The following is a 13956-nucleotide window of genomic DNA, read 5'->3' on the forward strand; positions in this document are numbered from 1 at the left end:
GGTGCTTAGCAGATGGAAGAGCCATTGCAAAATCACAACGATGCCACAGCTGCAGAGGAGGTGGTTGGAGTCTGTAGACCTCTTCCCACTCCCCTTGTTTCCTGCAGACTTGGGCTGGAGCCCTCTGTGCACTGGCACAGCCTGGGACCTCTCCCTACATGGGATCTGGTGAGCACATGCCCAAGCAAAGGAGTTGCACAACCTCCTTGTGCTGCTGCCTGCACTAGACCCAGCTCCTGCCTTTTCTGGCTCTGAACTAGCTGTTAACACCTCCTAACCACAATGCAGCTAAAAAGCCGCTGACTCATTTGTTAGGGGAGTGGCCTTTTTGTCTGCCATGCTTCCAACCTCCACACCTGCTCACCGATGTAAACCCTGCCCTGTGCTGACTGCTCCCCCTTACCTGCTTCTCACATTGCCTTCCAGCTCCTTCCAGCATCCCTTCTCCTTGGCCCAGGCACCAGAATCCATGCCATACAATCTTGAATGAGTTGCACACTGTAGAGCATCTCTAAAATTTGAAACTCTAGGTGCAGAAAACCCCTCATGCCTTACTTCAGGGCTTACACAGACACTCGTGTGACCTTCTGGATGGGAAAAGAATACCCTGGCTCTGATGCCAGGTGCAGAAGGTGAGATAAGGAGTAGAGGAATGTTCTGCTGTGTCTTCCAAACCTGGGAACATACAGCCACCTACATGGCACATCCCTGGATGGGGGGGTTCCCAGCTGGAGCATCAGTTACCATCCCACAACTGACTATGCTGGCTGGTGCGCCCAGACACCCACAGCTGCCAGTTGTGTACACTGTGCTGCAAAGCACACAGTTGCTATCAGCTGTACAAACACAGCAGCCCTCAAAACACACAGCTGCTATCAGCTCTTAGCATCATGCGAAATACAGCATAACTCTTATCTCTCCTGCTGAGGCCTGGGAATCAGCACATCCCATGCCAAAGATACACAAAATGCTGTGGAATGAGCAGCTATCCTCCAGCACACCTGTGTACCCAGGATCCTGCAGACCCAGGGATCACCAACACCTTTTGGCTGCCCCTCTGAAACAACCACACTGCAGTAATCCCAGCCAGGACTTCTTGCTGACTGCAATCCTCTCTAACAGCTCTTTCCACCTACAGAGATGGTTGTTGTAGCACAGGGCTAGAGGTAGAAGCTACATCCCTTCTCAAATTATTCCTGAGACATCATTTAATCTACTGGTTTGGGGCAGAAGGGCCAATTCCAGCTGGGATTAGTGTGCCATGAGGACCTCATATGGCAGTGTGCAGTGGACAACCCTATATAGGGAAAGTAGTGGGGTTGGCATGGCAGGAGGGGGGACTGTGAGTCAATATGGGAGCAGAGACTGTCCCCCTCAATGTGACATGCTGGGGTACTCACTTCCCACCCTCAGGTAGGTCTGGTATTTGAGGTGCCAGGAGGAGCCCTCGTAGCAGGAGTACTGGCCACTCTGCGACAGGTCGACATTCTTCAGGATCAGGTATGACCCATTCAGGTGGGACTCATCAATGTCAGTGCCATTGGCTGTCCAGGTCACGGCTGCATCCCAGTCCATGGAGCCACACTTCATGGTCACATCTGCACCTACCCGTTCATACTGGATGTGGCTGTCTGTGGGAAGGAAGAGGGGAAAAACAGGTGAACTCAGAGCCCCTCAGCACAGTTACCTTGGAAATAAGATCTCACTTTCCCATCTGGGAAGTAAAGAGAATGATTGGGGTATGAGCTGACACTGTGTTGGTGGCCAGGGAAGCCCAAGTTCTGCTTTTGTCCTCAGCCTTGATTTATTTTAGACTAGAGTGGACCAGCTGACAAACACCAGAGGATCATGGATCACCTCCACCCACAGGATGGCTTCCTCTCACCTTTGGTGTGGTGAGTGCACATCAGGGCTGCATATACAGCTCGGCAGCTGAACACCCCACAGCCACACCCCATGGCCAGACACACAAGACATTGCCAGTCGTGTGTCTAGGTGACTTGTTACAGGACACAAGCCAAACGCATGTATCAAAAACTCCCAGTAGAGAGATGATACAGCCCCAGGACTTGTCACCAGCAAACTCCATATAATTACCAACACAGATGGGAAGCAGGTAATTCTCTTTGCAATTCCCTATCCAGGAAACCAGGCAGGAGGATTGCAACCTAACTGTGCTCTGCTGTGGAAAGGCACAGCTGCTTGGTGCACGCGGTGCTGTTTGTCCTCCTGCCTGGGTTTTCTTTTCTTTCCACAATAACACGATGCCTTGCTGAGCTGTTTGATGTAGCAGCTCATGAGTGGGGCAACACAGCTCATTGGGCACCAGCTGCCTAATTGAATTTTCTCAGGTTTCTGGACAGGAACTGGAGCTGACATTCATTAATGATCCTTAGCAACTGAATATTTCCTGTGTTGCTACACTTGGCTGTGCTGAGCTGCATGTGGCAAAGATGAAACCACATGAGTATGTGTGCGTGACACAGGGTGAATCAAGATGGGAGGATGAATGGGGATGAGCATCCTTCAAGGCTTCATCAAGCCTTTGTGCACAGACAAGGGTAGTTCAGTTCTCAAAATTCTCCCGGGCTTCAAAACCACATTTGATAAGGCACCTTCCAAGGAAACTAAGCAGCCCTGACACATGGGGAAAGTCCTTGCAGGGATTTATAGCAGCTAAAGCTACGAGACCAAAGGTGAAAATAAAGCTGTCAAATGTAGCAGTAGAAGATGTCATTGTTGAAGTCTGATGGAGATCCAAGCTGGATCAGATCTGCCCAACACCCTTGTAACTCACAGGTAAAAGGGGTCAGGGCAGAGAGAAGACAGAGCACTTGCTGAGGCTGTCAGGGCAGCCAAATCACAGCTGGGTTCCAAAGTGCTGCAGAAGGACATCATGGAACCAACCACCAGGCAGTAACCCTGTGTTGATTAGCGCACAGTGGAATGCATGCAGCCTTGCTTCCCCTACACTTTCGTGGTTTCAAATGCACCACAGCCTCCATGGAAACCCACCTTGGAGTCATCACACTCCCTTCCCTGAAAACATCAGCTCAGTAGTGACCAAAAACTCAAGCCCAAAATGGAAAGCACTTGTAACTCAAAAGCCATGAACAAATTTGTCCCCATGCAGTTACAAGCAGAGCACCACTGGAAGCAGGGCAGAGGAAGTAAACAGGATTATCTAAGGCTGGAAACAGATCCCACATAAGCATGGTCTAGTAGAGACTAACCCTTCACCCATAAAAGGAGACAACCAATCAAAGATGTGACAGACACCTTAGCAGTGACGAGTGACATGAAGAGGGTTACACAAGGTAACACAAATAGAGAAGGACTGCTTGCTCTTTCTCCTAATAAAATAAACAAGCAATAGAAAGTGGTCTTCTTTTTTGCACGAATTGTGATTAAATTACAGAAATCTATATCCATCAGATTCTGTTGATGTCAAAACTGGATGGGGGGAAGAGTGAGTAAATGAATTCATAGCAGAAGATGACCTAAAACACTGAGCTGCCCAGTGAGCCTTTGGAGATAGCAAGCAGCTGACGGAAGAAACACCTCTAAGGCTTCTCCTGCCTTTTCTCCCTCTCCAGACATCAGCTCCTGGGTTACAAGGATAGGTGGGACCACATGAACATGATCCAGCCATTCCTTGTGTCTAAGCTCACATCCTGATCCCATCTGCAAAGCTGGCTCTGGAGGTGTCAGCCCTCCTGCAAATGGTCTGTCAGGACACCTGCTTCTGACAGGAGTTGAGAAATTTTGGGGATGTTATCCCTGCTGGGAAAGGGGGTGCTAAGGACAAGGAAAAACTAGTCTGTAGTGAGTAAATTGCTAGTGGGATGCCTCAGGACCATTTGTGACATTAGCCAAGGATGGAGACCTTCGGGAAACTGTGCTGACCAGAAAAGTGTATTTCAAGGGTCTTTAAAAAGCTGGTAGAATGTACTGACAGGCAGAAAGAGGAAAGAACATCTAAGATGAAGCATCTATGTGAGGAGGCGTAGCTGGAACAGGACCAGATAAACAGACAGCTAGGCAGAAGCAGAAAAAGACAGTGGATGGGTGGGTGGATGGATGGATGGATGGATGAATGTGTGTAACCACAGACAGATGGACAGCAGGTTGGATGGGCACAGATGGAATGAAGGGAAGGAGGTATGGAAGGACAGTGAATGTGAATGGTGTTGGGTGGATGGTTGGCTATTTGAATGGCTCTGGATGTGGATGGATGGTTGGGTGATGAACAGATGAACAGACAGATGACTGCGCACATGTGTGGATGGACAAATACAGATATCAGAGTTCCGGTAAGAATTCAAGCATCTTACTCAATTTCTCCAATTTCTTCTATTGCATCAGGTAAAAAGGTTTTGATTTCCTCTTTGCTCTTTGCTGACATGACCACTGACTGTCCTGTCCTTACACTTGGAATTCTGCTTATCAGCAGCACTGGAGCTCTGACACCCACCATTGCACCACCCACCAGCCTTGCATGGAGAAAGGCTCAGTGCAGTGATGGACCCACAGACCTGCCACCCTTGCCTGGCTCCTGCCTGCCTGATGCCTATTCCCAGAGAAGGATTGAGATGGGGGGAAAGCTCTGGGATGCTCAACTCTGCCTCTTAGGACTGTGGCTGAGAGCTTGTCCACAGCTAGTGGCTGAAGGACTAAGTTAGGAAGGAAAAAAGTCATCTTGAGTTATTTCCTTACACTGGCATTCATCCAGAAGGGCTGGGGAAGCCATTCCTGGAAGACAGGTCTTTGAAAGCAATGCTCCTTTCCAAGGCAACGGTTTAAGGTTCCTGGTGAAGGAGGAACCCAAAGCACAGCTTCAGAGGAGGCAGTTCTCCCAGCAGGGTTTGCTGAGGATCTTACTGGAGCATAGGCAAGTCCTCATGTCCTCTCTTGTCGCATGCCAGGTGTGGGAGTCCCACTCAACCACAGTGATGTGCAGATGCGTGGCAGCCCCTTTGGGAAGGGACACCAAGGGGACAGCTCCCCTGGAATACTGGGGAAGCCTGTCTTCCACTAAGAACAGCAGCTCCGCTGTAGGATGGGGATGAGCAGGGGTGACCAGAGCTCTATTGGGACCCTCCACTTCCTGCAGCCTGGGAATGCACCCAGAGCTACACAGCTCCCTTGAACAGGAAGGGAAGGGAGGTTTGTCCACACTCCTGGTTACTGTGTCACAGCAAAGCCATGGGATCCATGGTCACAATGGTGCCTGTCCTGCAGGGATCCTTTTGGATGGATATCAGCTGGTGACATGAGTGTCCTGGTGGAAGATTCCAGCTGGACATGGAGGATAATTTTTTCTCCTGGAGGGTAACACAGCACTGGGACAGGTACCTACAGAGAGGGGGGATCCTCATCCATGGAGGTTGTCAGGGCTCTGTTGACAAAGCATGGCGAATCTGGTCCTCTGCTGAGGACAGACCTTTTCCAAGTGGGACACTGGACTAGACACTTCCAAAGATTCCTTCCCAGCAACACAAATGTGATCATTGGCTAGAACTGACACCTCAAGATGCTGCCCTGTCCTGGCCCTACATCACACTGCTTCTCCAAAGCATGCTGCCTTTTGGGTCAAGTGTCATCACAAGGCTGTGATGTCATCATAGGGAAGCTGTGATGCTGCACCCCAACCAGCAACATGCCTCTCAGCATCCAAGACCACTAAGGGCCACATCCTCTGCCACGTACAGCACGGCTTACAACATGAAGTGCCAGATCTAGAAAGGAGCCATGGTGATGCATAGTGGGAGAAACTACAGTTTTACCCACACGTCTGCAAAATTACAGTAGAGGGAAGATGGGAATGAATATACAGAGCTTCTAGTTGTGAGATAAAGACACAGAGCTTCTAGTAATGAACCTGGGGCAGAGTGGTGAAATAAACTGCTTTGCTGCTTTGCTGCTTTGCTGCACTAGCAATGATGAGTGGCAGCTTGATAGGTCCTGCAACTGCAACAGGGACCAACAGGACAGCTGACAGAGAGATGTGGAGGGAAAAACAAGACTAAACAGCTGAGATCTGGGGCCCCTGGAAACATGTTCAATGCTTCCCAAAACCATCCAGCTGGAAATCCAACAGAAACCTCATCCTCATTTTCCTCCTTAATGAAATCTTGACCTACATCAAAACTGGAAGGGCAGTAGCACAAGGAAATCCTGCAAACAGGTGAGGACTGCCCTGGCACGCACTATGCTAGGAAGGAGCAGAACTCCTCTTGGGACATTCCCCATCTTCACTCCTCTGCTTTTGCTTCAGCTGAGGCTCCCACCCAGCCAGCATGGGCAGCTGCCAGGCATGGCAGGAATGCTGCTGAACACAGGCATGTGTGGAGCCACAGCTGTGGCACTGGGGGTCTATGCCCAGATGCCTGAGGGGTCACTGGAACAGGGAACAGAGGAAGTGAAGAGGAAGGTTTGGATTCCTGGCACCAGTGCTCACCACAGCCCTTTAATGGCTGTCTTTCAGCCAGGGCCTATGGCAAGACAATATCCAGCAGACACAGCAAGACAACATCCAGGGCCAAAACCACCCTCACTGTCACAGAGATTTGCAGGACAAATATTCCCTCTGAGCACTCTGCTGAAATGCACTGCACAGTTGTGGCTTGTGTAAGAAGTGAATGAGCAAAAGAAAGGTACTGCAACATTTCTGGGGAGAGGGATGAGCACTCTGCAGGTTCCACAGCCTCTGGCTCTTCTCTTCTTTTGCAGATGGTGAAACTGGCATAGTGAGAAAGGCCAGGTCCCCACTTTCTCTGATGGGACATGGAACACTTCTGCAGTAGGACATACACATTTCTCTGGACAGAGGCCTTCACATCACCCCATTGACCTTCATAGGTCCCTCACACAGCTGAGAAACCAGACACAAATAATTGTCTTAGCAGCTAATTAGCTGTCTGTACAGAATAAATTACAGAATCACAGAATGACTAGGTTGGAAGAGACCTTCAAGATCACCAGGTCCAACCCATGCCCTAACATCTCAACTAGACCACGGCACCAAGTGCCACATCCAGTCTTTTTTTAAACACATCCAGGGATGGTGCTCTACTACCTCCTCAGGCAGACAATTACAATACTTTATTATTCTTCCCATGAAAAGCTTTTTCCTCATATCCAACCTATATTTCCCTTGATGCAACTTAAGACTGTGTCCTCTTGTTCTGTTGGTTGCTGTCTGGTGGAAGAGACCACCCCCACCTGACTACAAACACCTTTCAGGAAGTTGTAGAGAGTGATGAGGTTACCTCTGAGTCTCCTTTTCTCCAGGCTGAACAACCCCAGCTCCCTCAGGAATCCCTCAGGAATCCCTCCTGTGATTCCTCACAGGGTTTGTGTTCCAAGCCCCTCACCAGCCTTGTTGCCTCCTCTGGATGTGCTCAACATCCTCCCTAAACTGAGGGGACAGAACTGGACACAGCACTCAAGGTGTGACCTCACCAGTGCCGAGTACAGGGGAAGAATGACGTCCCGGCTCCTGCTGGCCACACTGTTCCTGATACAGGCCAGGGCTCATTTGCCTTCTTGGCCACCAGGGCACATTGCTGGCACTATCCAGCCACACTGTCTCCAGCCTATAATGTTGCAGGGCGTTATTGTGGCCAATTATACATTTAATATTTACACAGTGCCAGGGCTAGCCAAGAGCTTTCCAAGCATATAAACCAGATGGGTCTTTCATTTCACCAGTTCCCATGATAAATAAGATGAATCAGCCCACAGGAGATGAGCAAGGAGCCCCAGAGGATGGATAGGGCAAGACGACAGAGAGGTGGCCTGACCAGCTTCTGTGGGAGGATGCTCCTGGCTTTCTCCAGCCACGGGACAGGGTAGTGCCACAATCCTGGCACAATCTCCCTTGCTTCACGACCCATGCCCACTGGCCTGAGCAGCACCAACTGTGTCCAAGGAATGCCAGTGGCTCCACTACCCTGACAGTCCTGAGGTCTGCCCTTCTTGAGATGAAGCAGCTCCTGGACATGAAGAAAGTTTCCTGACACCAGCTTCCTGAAGCACACCCCACTCTTGATCTCCTCACATCTATTTCCTGTGATGCCACTTGGTCTTTGCACAGCTTTTCCTGCCAGCAGAAACCTTCCTTCAAGGAGAAGAAATTTCATGCTTAAGGAGGCACTTCTTCCACATGTGATTTAAAACTGGATATATCTTTGTAAGGAAACAAGCATAATTAAGTGTCATCGATGTAGCCAAAGATATGGACTGTTCCAAGTTAATTTTGTCCATTAATGAAGAGTTGCAGAAAGCAGAGACCGCATTTGTTTGCTCTACTTTGGTAAATCCCTGGAGTCAGCAGCTTTGCTCTTGACAAGAAAAAATAATTAGAAAGAAACTCTAATTAAGAGATAACAGATGGGTGCTAAAGGACTTGTACTCAATCACACCATGCTGGCCTGGAAGCAGACCTTGGTTTACTTCAGGAGTGCTGTGAAGGAAGGACTTGACCCCTCTGACATGCTTGCCTCAGAGCAAGATCCAGGGCAAGAGAACCCCTTCCCTCAGCCTGGATGTGACCACAAAACATCCTCCTGTGGGCATTGGCAAAGCCCTGATGCTCCAGCAGAGGTTCTGCTCCAGCTCTGCAACAGCCTCACCTTTTGCCTCCCTCTGAAGCTGCACCCCAAACCCAGCTGGGAATGTCCATTGTGGGGTGAGAAGAGCCTTCATGGTCCTTCTAGCTGCTGAGCTTCACAATGCTAGTGCCTCTCCCATGAGCCTTAATGCAACATCTTCTGAACCTTTGTGAGGATGAAGGGACACTTTTACCATCAAATGTTCTGTTTGATAATCCAATCCACATGCTCCCTCCTGGGCTTGATGGTCCAGCAGTGGGGAGGTGTTATGCCTGCCCTGCTGTGAACTTGACATGCCATTGCCCAGGCTGAGCTCCAGGTGACAGAAGACAGGATGGCAGCACCATCTGGATGGCAGCACCATCAGGATGGTGTCACTTGCATCACTTCTGCACAGGGGCCAGTAAGGCTGTGCAGTAGCAGAGAATCAGCAACCTCCTGGGGAGAAAACACAGTGCTAAACCCAGCAGGAAACCACAGAACAGAGACCCACTGCTGGAAGCAGAAGACACACAGTCTCATAGCAGAAATGAGGACCAAGTCCTTGCTACAGCACTGGCTCTGCCCATGGGATGCAGCAGCACCCCATGTCTTTTGGGTTGGTGGATACAGTAGGAGGAAGAGGAATGCTGCCTTAGCAGACAAGTAACGTAAGTGTCATTTTTCCATTTGTACCATATCATCAGACTGGCTGAATCAACAGCTTTGGTCTGGTCTGAGTGGGATCTCACCAGGGCAGAACGTGTGTTCCCTGTGCCCTACTATGTCTGTATCTTGTCCTGGTACTGCTGCCTTTCCATCAGCTCCACCTTGGGACAGAGCTTCTCTTGCAGCTGTCTAGACCTGCCAAATCACATCAGCCCAGAGCTCCACACTGGCAGTGATCCTGGCTGCAAGCCAGAAGGGCTCTGTGTCAGAGGCAGCCTTGTTTTCCTGCATGCCATCAAGCCCAGCTCTCACTGGGAGTAGTAGGAGCTGTACAGAGATGTGGTACCCCAAGCACAGCTTGACCCTGGTCACAGGGGACAAGCAAAACTGAGAACGGCAGCCAAATCCATCCTGCCTCTGTAACAGAGTCTCCTCAGCCATGCATGGCCAGGAGACCATAAAGGAGCTGTCCTTTCCCATGGCTTCAGGGTGGAAGTGAGCTCTGCCCAAGGGTGCTAATGCTGGTGTGCACCCATCTGCAATGGTTGCATATCTCTGTCATGGATCATGGTGCATTGACACAGGCAGGACCAGGAGAAGATGCTGCTACTTCTGCTTTTCTGTCTCAGCAGCTCTACACCAGAGAGTCTGGATTCATTTGGGCTGATGATCTTGACATGTTAGGTTTTTCCAAAGGAGGCTTTGTTCTTGCGTCCCAGGAGGAGACCTGAGTTGATGTTGATCTGTTTCCCAGAAGGTCTTGAAAAGACCATCACTTGGATGTCTCTCCCAGCTATTCTGCTCCCTGGGACTCTCCTTGCTGCAACTGGCTGAGCTGTGACACTGTTTTCATCCTAAGGCAAGGCTGGATGGGACCTTGCCCACTTGGCTTCCTTGTGCAATCAGCTTGAGATGACTCATCTTAAGGAAGTGCAGTTGCTTGGCAAAGCAGCAACTCTTCCAGTTCCCTGCAACTGTCCCAGCATGTGGGGAAGTATGGAGGGAAATCTATTGGAACACCAGAGGGAAAGGCACTAAGGAGAACCTGCACAGAGCAGGAAAATCCCTGCTGCTAAGACCAATATCCTCCAAGCTAGGCTCACTTCAGCCTTCAACCTTTGCTGCCAAATGACTGGTGTTAGCACCACTGGTGAATTAGAGGCTTGTTTTTTGGTCTTGCTTTTTGATGCAGACAGGACAAATAACTCTAAGCCACAAAAGAGTGCTTAGATCAGGCTTTTCAATGCCGTTTAGGGGGAAATCAATACAATTCAGAATTAGGTGCCCAAATCACAGCCGTAAACACAAGAAAAGCTCATTGTGGTCCAGCAACAGCATGAAGATGCCTGTATTTACTGAGGTTTTGGGAGGGGGAGGTGGGGGCAGAGCTGGATAGAGACATCAGGGTGCCTCACTCCCCACCGACCTCGGCCTGCCTTTCCAGCCCAGTGCAGAGCACACACCTCCCCATCCCTGTTTGCCAATGCCCACACGCCTGCCCTCAAATAACAGCCTTGCTCCACTCAGATGCACCTGGGGCAACAGCTATTTGTTCACATAACAACCCAAATCCTGCTTCACCCCACTCTGGGCTGCGGATTAGCATCAGGCATTGTATAGTGGTTTTTTATTAGCACAGAATTATGGAAGCCAGAGGCGTAAAAGACCTGTTGGGTCCCACTCAGTCCATCCTCCTTCTGCCAAGACAGTATTGGTCCCTGCAGCATATTTACTATTTCTCCAGTCTAATTTTACATACTGTACAATCTGTGCAGTGCCAAGTTACGATCCCTGTGTGAGAAGCAGAGCTCTCAATTTCCAGGCTCTTGGGTGTGTAAAATCACAACCGCGATGCTAAATTAACTTTTTTTCCCCTTGCATTTAATCATTTAATAGCTCTGAAATTCAGCCCCTCAGGCTCTTTCTGTCTGTCTGTTGGCTTGGGTTCTGCCTGCTGTAGGCCAGTGGCTCGTCGCTTACAGATGTAATGCTCACACCCCTGGGTGGATCAGCAGCAGCTGGGCTTGAAGCTGGGGTAACTGCAACTTAACACATGAATTTCTGTGACTGAGGATGGAAAAACTCCTCTGCTTTTTTAAACATAGGTACAGGGGGTCCATCCTCCTCCTTATTGCTCAGCCCCATGAGGAGGAGGCACAGAGTGTACTGCACACAAGGACAGGACTCAAAAGCATCAAAAGCTGGACTGAGAAATCAAAACAGGGGTGCAGCCTGTAGGACCAAGACATGGGGGACATGGCACACCCTGGGGCTCCCAACAGAAGCACCACTACTTTTCTCTCTACCTGTACTGAAGGTTACACCCCAGAGCTTGTTTCTTCCCAAAAGAGGGATTTCTTCCCCCTGCACCAACACCAAGATCTTCTTTGCGCACATGGCTGTTGAATAGCAGAGGAACTTAGCTGCTGCCAGGGTAGCACAGTGAGGAGGGTGGGAAGAATAGATGCTGATAAAATGGGAACCATTTTCCCAAGTTTCAGGGTTTTTTTGACCTAGTCACCATGACTCCTTCAAGCAACACCTGCATATCTAGAGTCCGGTGCTGATTTTAAAACAATATTAAAAAGTAAGGCACTCATCTTCTCTCCCCTACAGGGGCTGTATTAATGACCAAGACAAGGCATTGGGATTTGCATTGGTAATAACAAGATACTACATTTGCATTTGATGCCTTTCACTCTGAAGGATCCTCAAGCAAAGCCAAACCTGAAAAGGATCCCCAGCACATGCTGACTTGTGTCACAGCCAGCAGAGCTGCAGCCCACCCATCACACAGAGCATCTGCTGGGCAGAAAGACGGGCACGTATCAGACCCATGGCATGCTGTAAGGAGTGTTACTTACACCAGAGACACAAAATAAATTACTGAGTATAGCTAATAGAACACTACAGACTACATAACAGGACCTTGGGACAGAGCTCTTGGATCTTGAGCAGAACTTGGAGATAGGCTTCAGATCAGGGCTGAATGAAGCTGGGACTCTGATTATTGGCTGAAAAATGTATCTGAACAATGGACATCATGACTGCAGGATTGTGGTACCCAGATTTCTGAGCTCTTCTAGAAGGTCAGCATTATTCATGAGCCCCATAAATCCACAGGCTACGTGAGTATTTACAAGTTACTCTGCAGTCAGAGAGCTGTCAAAGGTGGGAGTGCCTTTTGGATTTGTCTCTGAGCAGGTAGGAGAGACAGGGTTTCCTGCACACTACATAGAAGATCCCAGAAGCAAGACGTAGATCAATGAGAGAGAGCAGGGGACTGAAAATGCTCAGTGCTTTGGGGCAGACAGAGCCTTTGCATGCCATCTCGTGCAGGTCATAGAACCATGGAATGGGCTGGTTTGGAAGGGACCTATGAAGATCATTGATCCAACAGATGTGCACACATCAGAGAATCACAGATTGGATACATCCTGTTCATCTATCTGCAAAGCACAATGCAGAAGCTCAGAGATCACACCACCTCAGAAGAGAGACGCTTAAGAAGAGGCCAGCGACCCAGGAGCTTTCACCAGGGTTGCTCCCATTCTCAGCAGCATCACAGTGTTTTCAGAGGAAGGAGCATGCAACTCCTTAAGTGGTTGTGAACTGATGTTCACAGTCCCTGCCTGGCCCTGCTCCCTTGTTGGTGCCCTAAGCACCAATGTCCAGCACCGTTTCCAAAACCTGTGAAGAAAGCATTTTTCATTAAGCAGTTGAGCATTTCCAAAGCAGCTCCCACTGTCTGGCTGGTGGTCTCATCATGCAGAACCCTCTGTGGCTTCATCATGCAGAGCCCAAAAAAATGTGCTGCTATTTATATTTGATATTTGCAGCCCCTCTGCTTCTAGAAATGCATTCTCCTTCTCCTCCCTCTCCTCCTGTTCAACACAGCCTTGTCCTGCCTGTCTACCCACTGCCATTCCCTCTCCATACCACTTTTATTGCCAGCTGTCTGACTAAACTCTCAAAAGCAGAGAGCAGCTCTGCTTTTGGGAGCCCAGTCTGCTTTTGAGAGCATCTCCTACCCTCCAATTATGGATCCTGCCATGTCAGAGAGTCTTCAGTTCAGTGCAGATTTTTTATTGCCTCTGTTTGGGCAATGAGCAAATGTTAGTTCAGGAGCAGACATTCCTTCTTGAACCAGTTGTGCCTCATTTCCTAAATTTCAGCGTTTAAAAGCTATGAGTGTCTTACTGCAAAACAATAGCTAGAAGGCCAGTTATGTTTCATTGACTGAAATACAAGTGAGTGTGCCCTGCTCTCTGGAGAGCTCTTGGGTTTGAAGAAGATGATTTTAAGGAAGTGTATTTTCTGAAAGCAAGACTATTCAGAAGCTCGCCATGTCCAGAGCTCCAGTCATCTGAAGGCAGCAGCGAATTACAACTATCATTAGCACAAGAGATACTTGAAATCTAGAATTTCTGTAAAATGTTTTGAATTCAGGTTCTGAAGCATTTAAAAGACTTGAGAAAATATCTTTGGCTCCAAGTCAGCAAAGCACTTAGGCAAGGCCTTAACTTTGAGCATGTGTTTAAGTACCTTGCTGACTTGGGATTTTTAACCCTGGCAAAAAAAAATAAATAAAATAAAATAAAATAAAATAAAATAAAATAAAATAAAATAAAATATCAAAGAGGAAAGAAAAGCCAAGGAAAAAAATTGTGGTGTGCATAGAAATCTCCAGACA

At 48.9% G+C, this 13956-nt stretch overlaps 1 protein-coding gene across 1 annotated transcript in view; it reads right to left on the reverse strand.

Moving 5' to 3' along the window:
* Positions 1-13956, reverse strand: part of CNTFR (ciliary neurotrophic factor receptor) — a 198601-nt gene that overhangs the window by 52970 nt on the left and 131675 nt on the right. The window contains exon 4 of the mRNA XM_062513288.1: positions 1401-1631. Coding sequence (XP_062369272.1) covers positions 1401-1631 — 231 coding nt within the window. The remainder of the gene's footprint in view (positions 1-1400; positions 1632-13956) is intronic.

This window comes from Cinclus cinclus, chromosome Z, assembly GCF_963662255.1.
Source record: "Cinclus cinclus chromosome Z, bCinCin1.1, whole genome shotgun sequence".
In the NCBI taxonomy this organism is placed as follows: domain Eukaryota; kingdom Metazoa; phylum Chordata; class Aves; order Passeriformes; family Cinclidae; genus Cinclus; species Cinclus cinclus.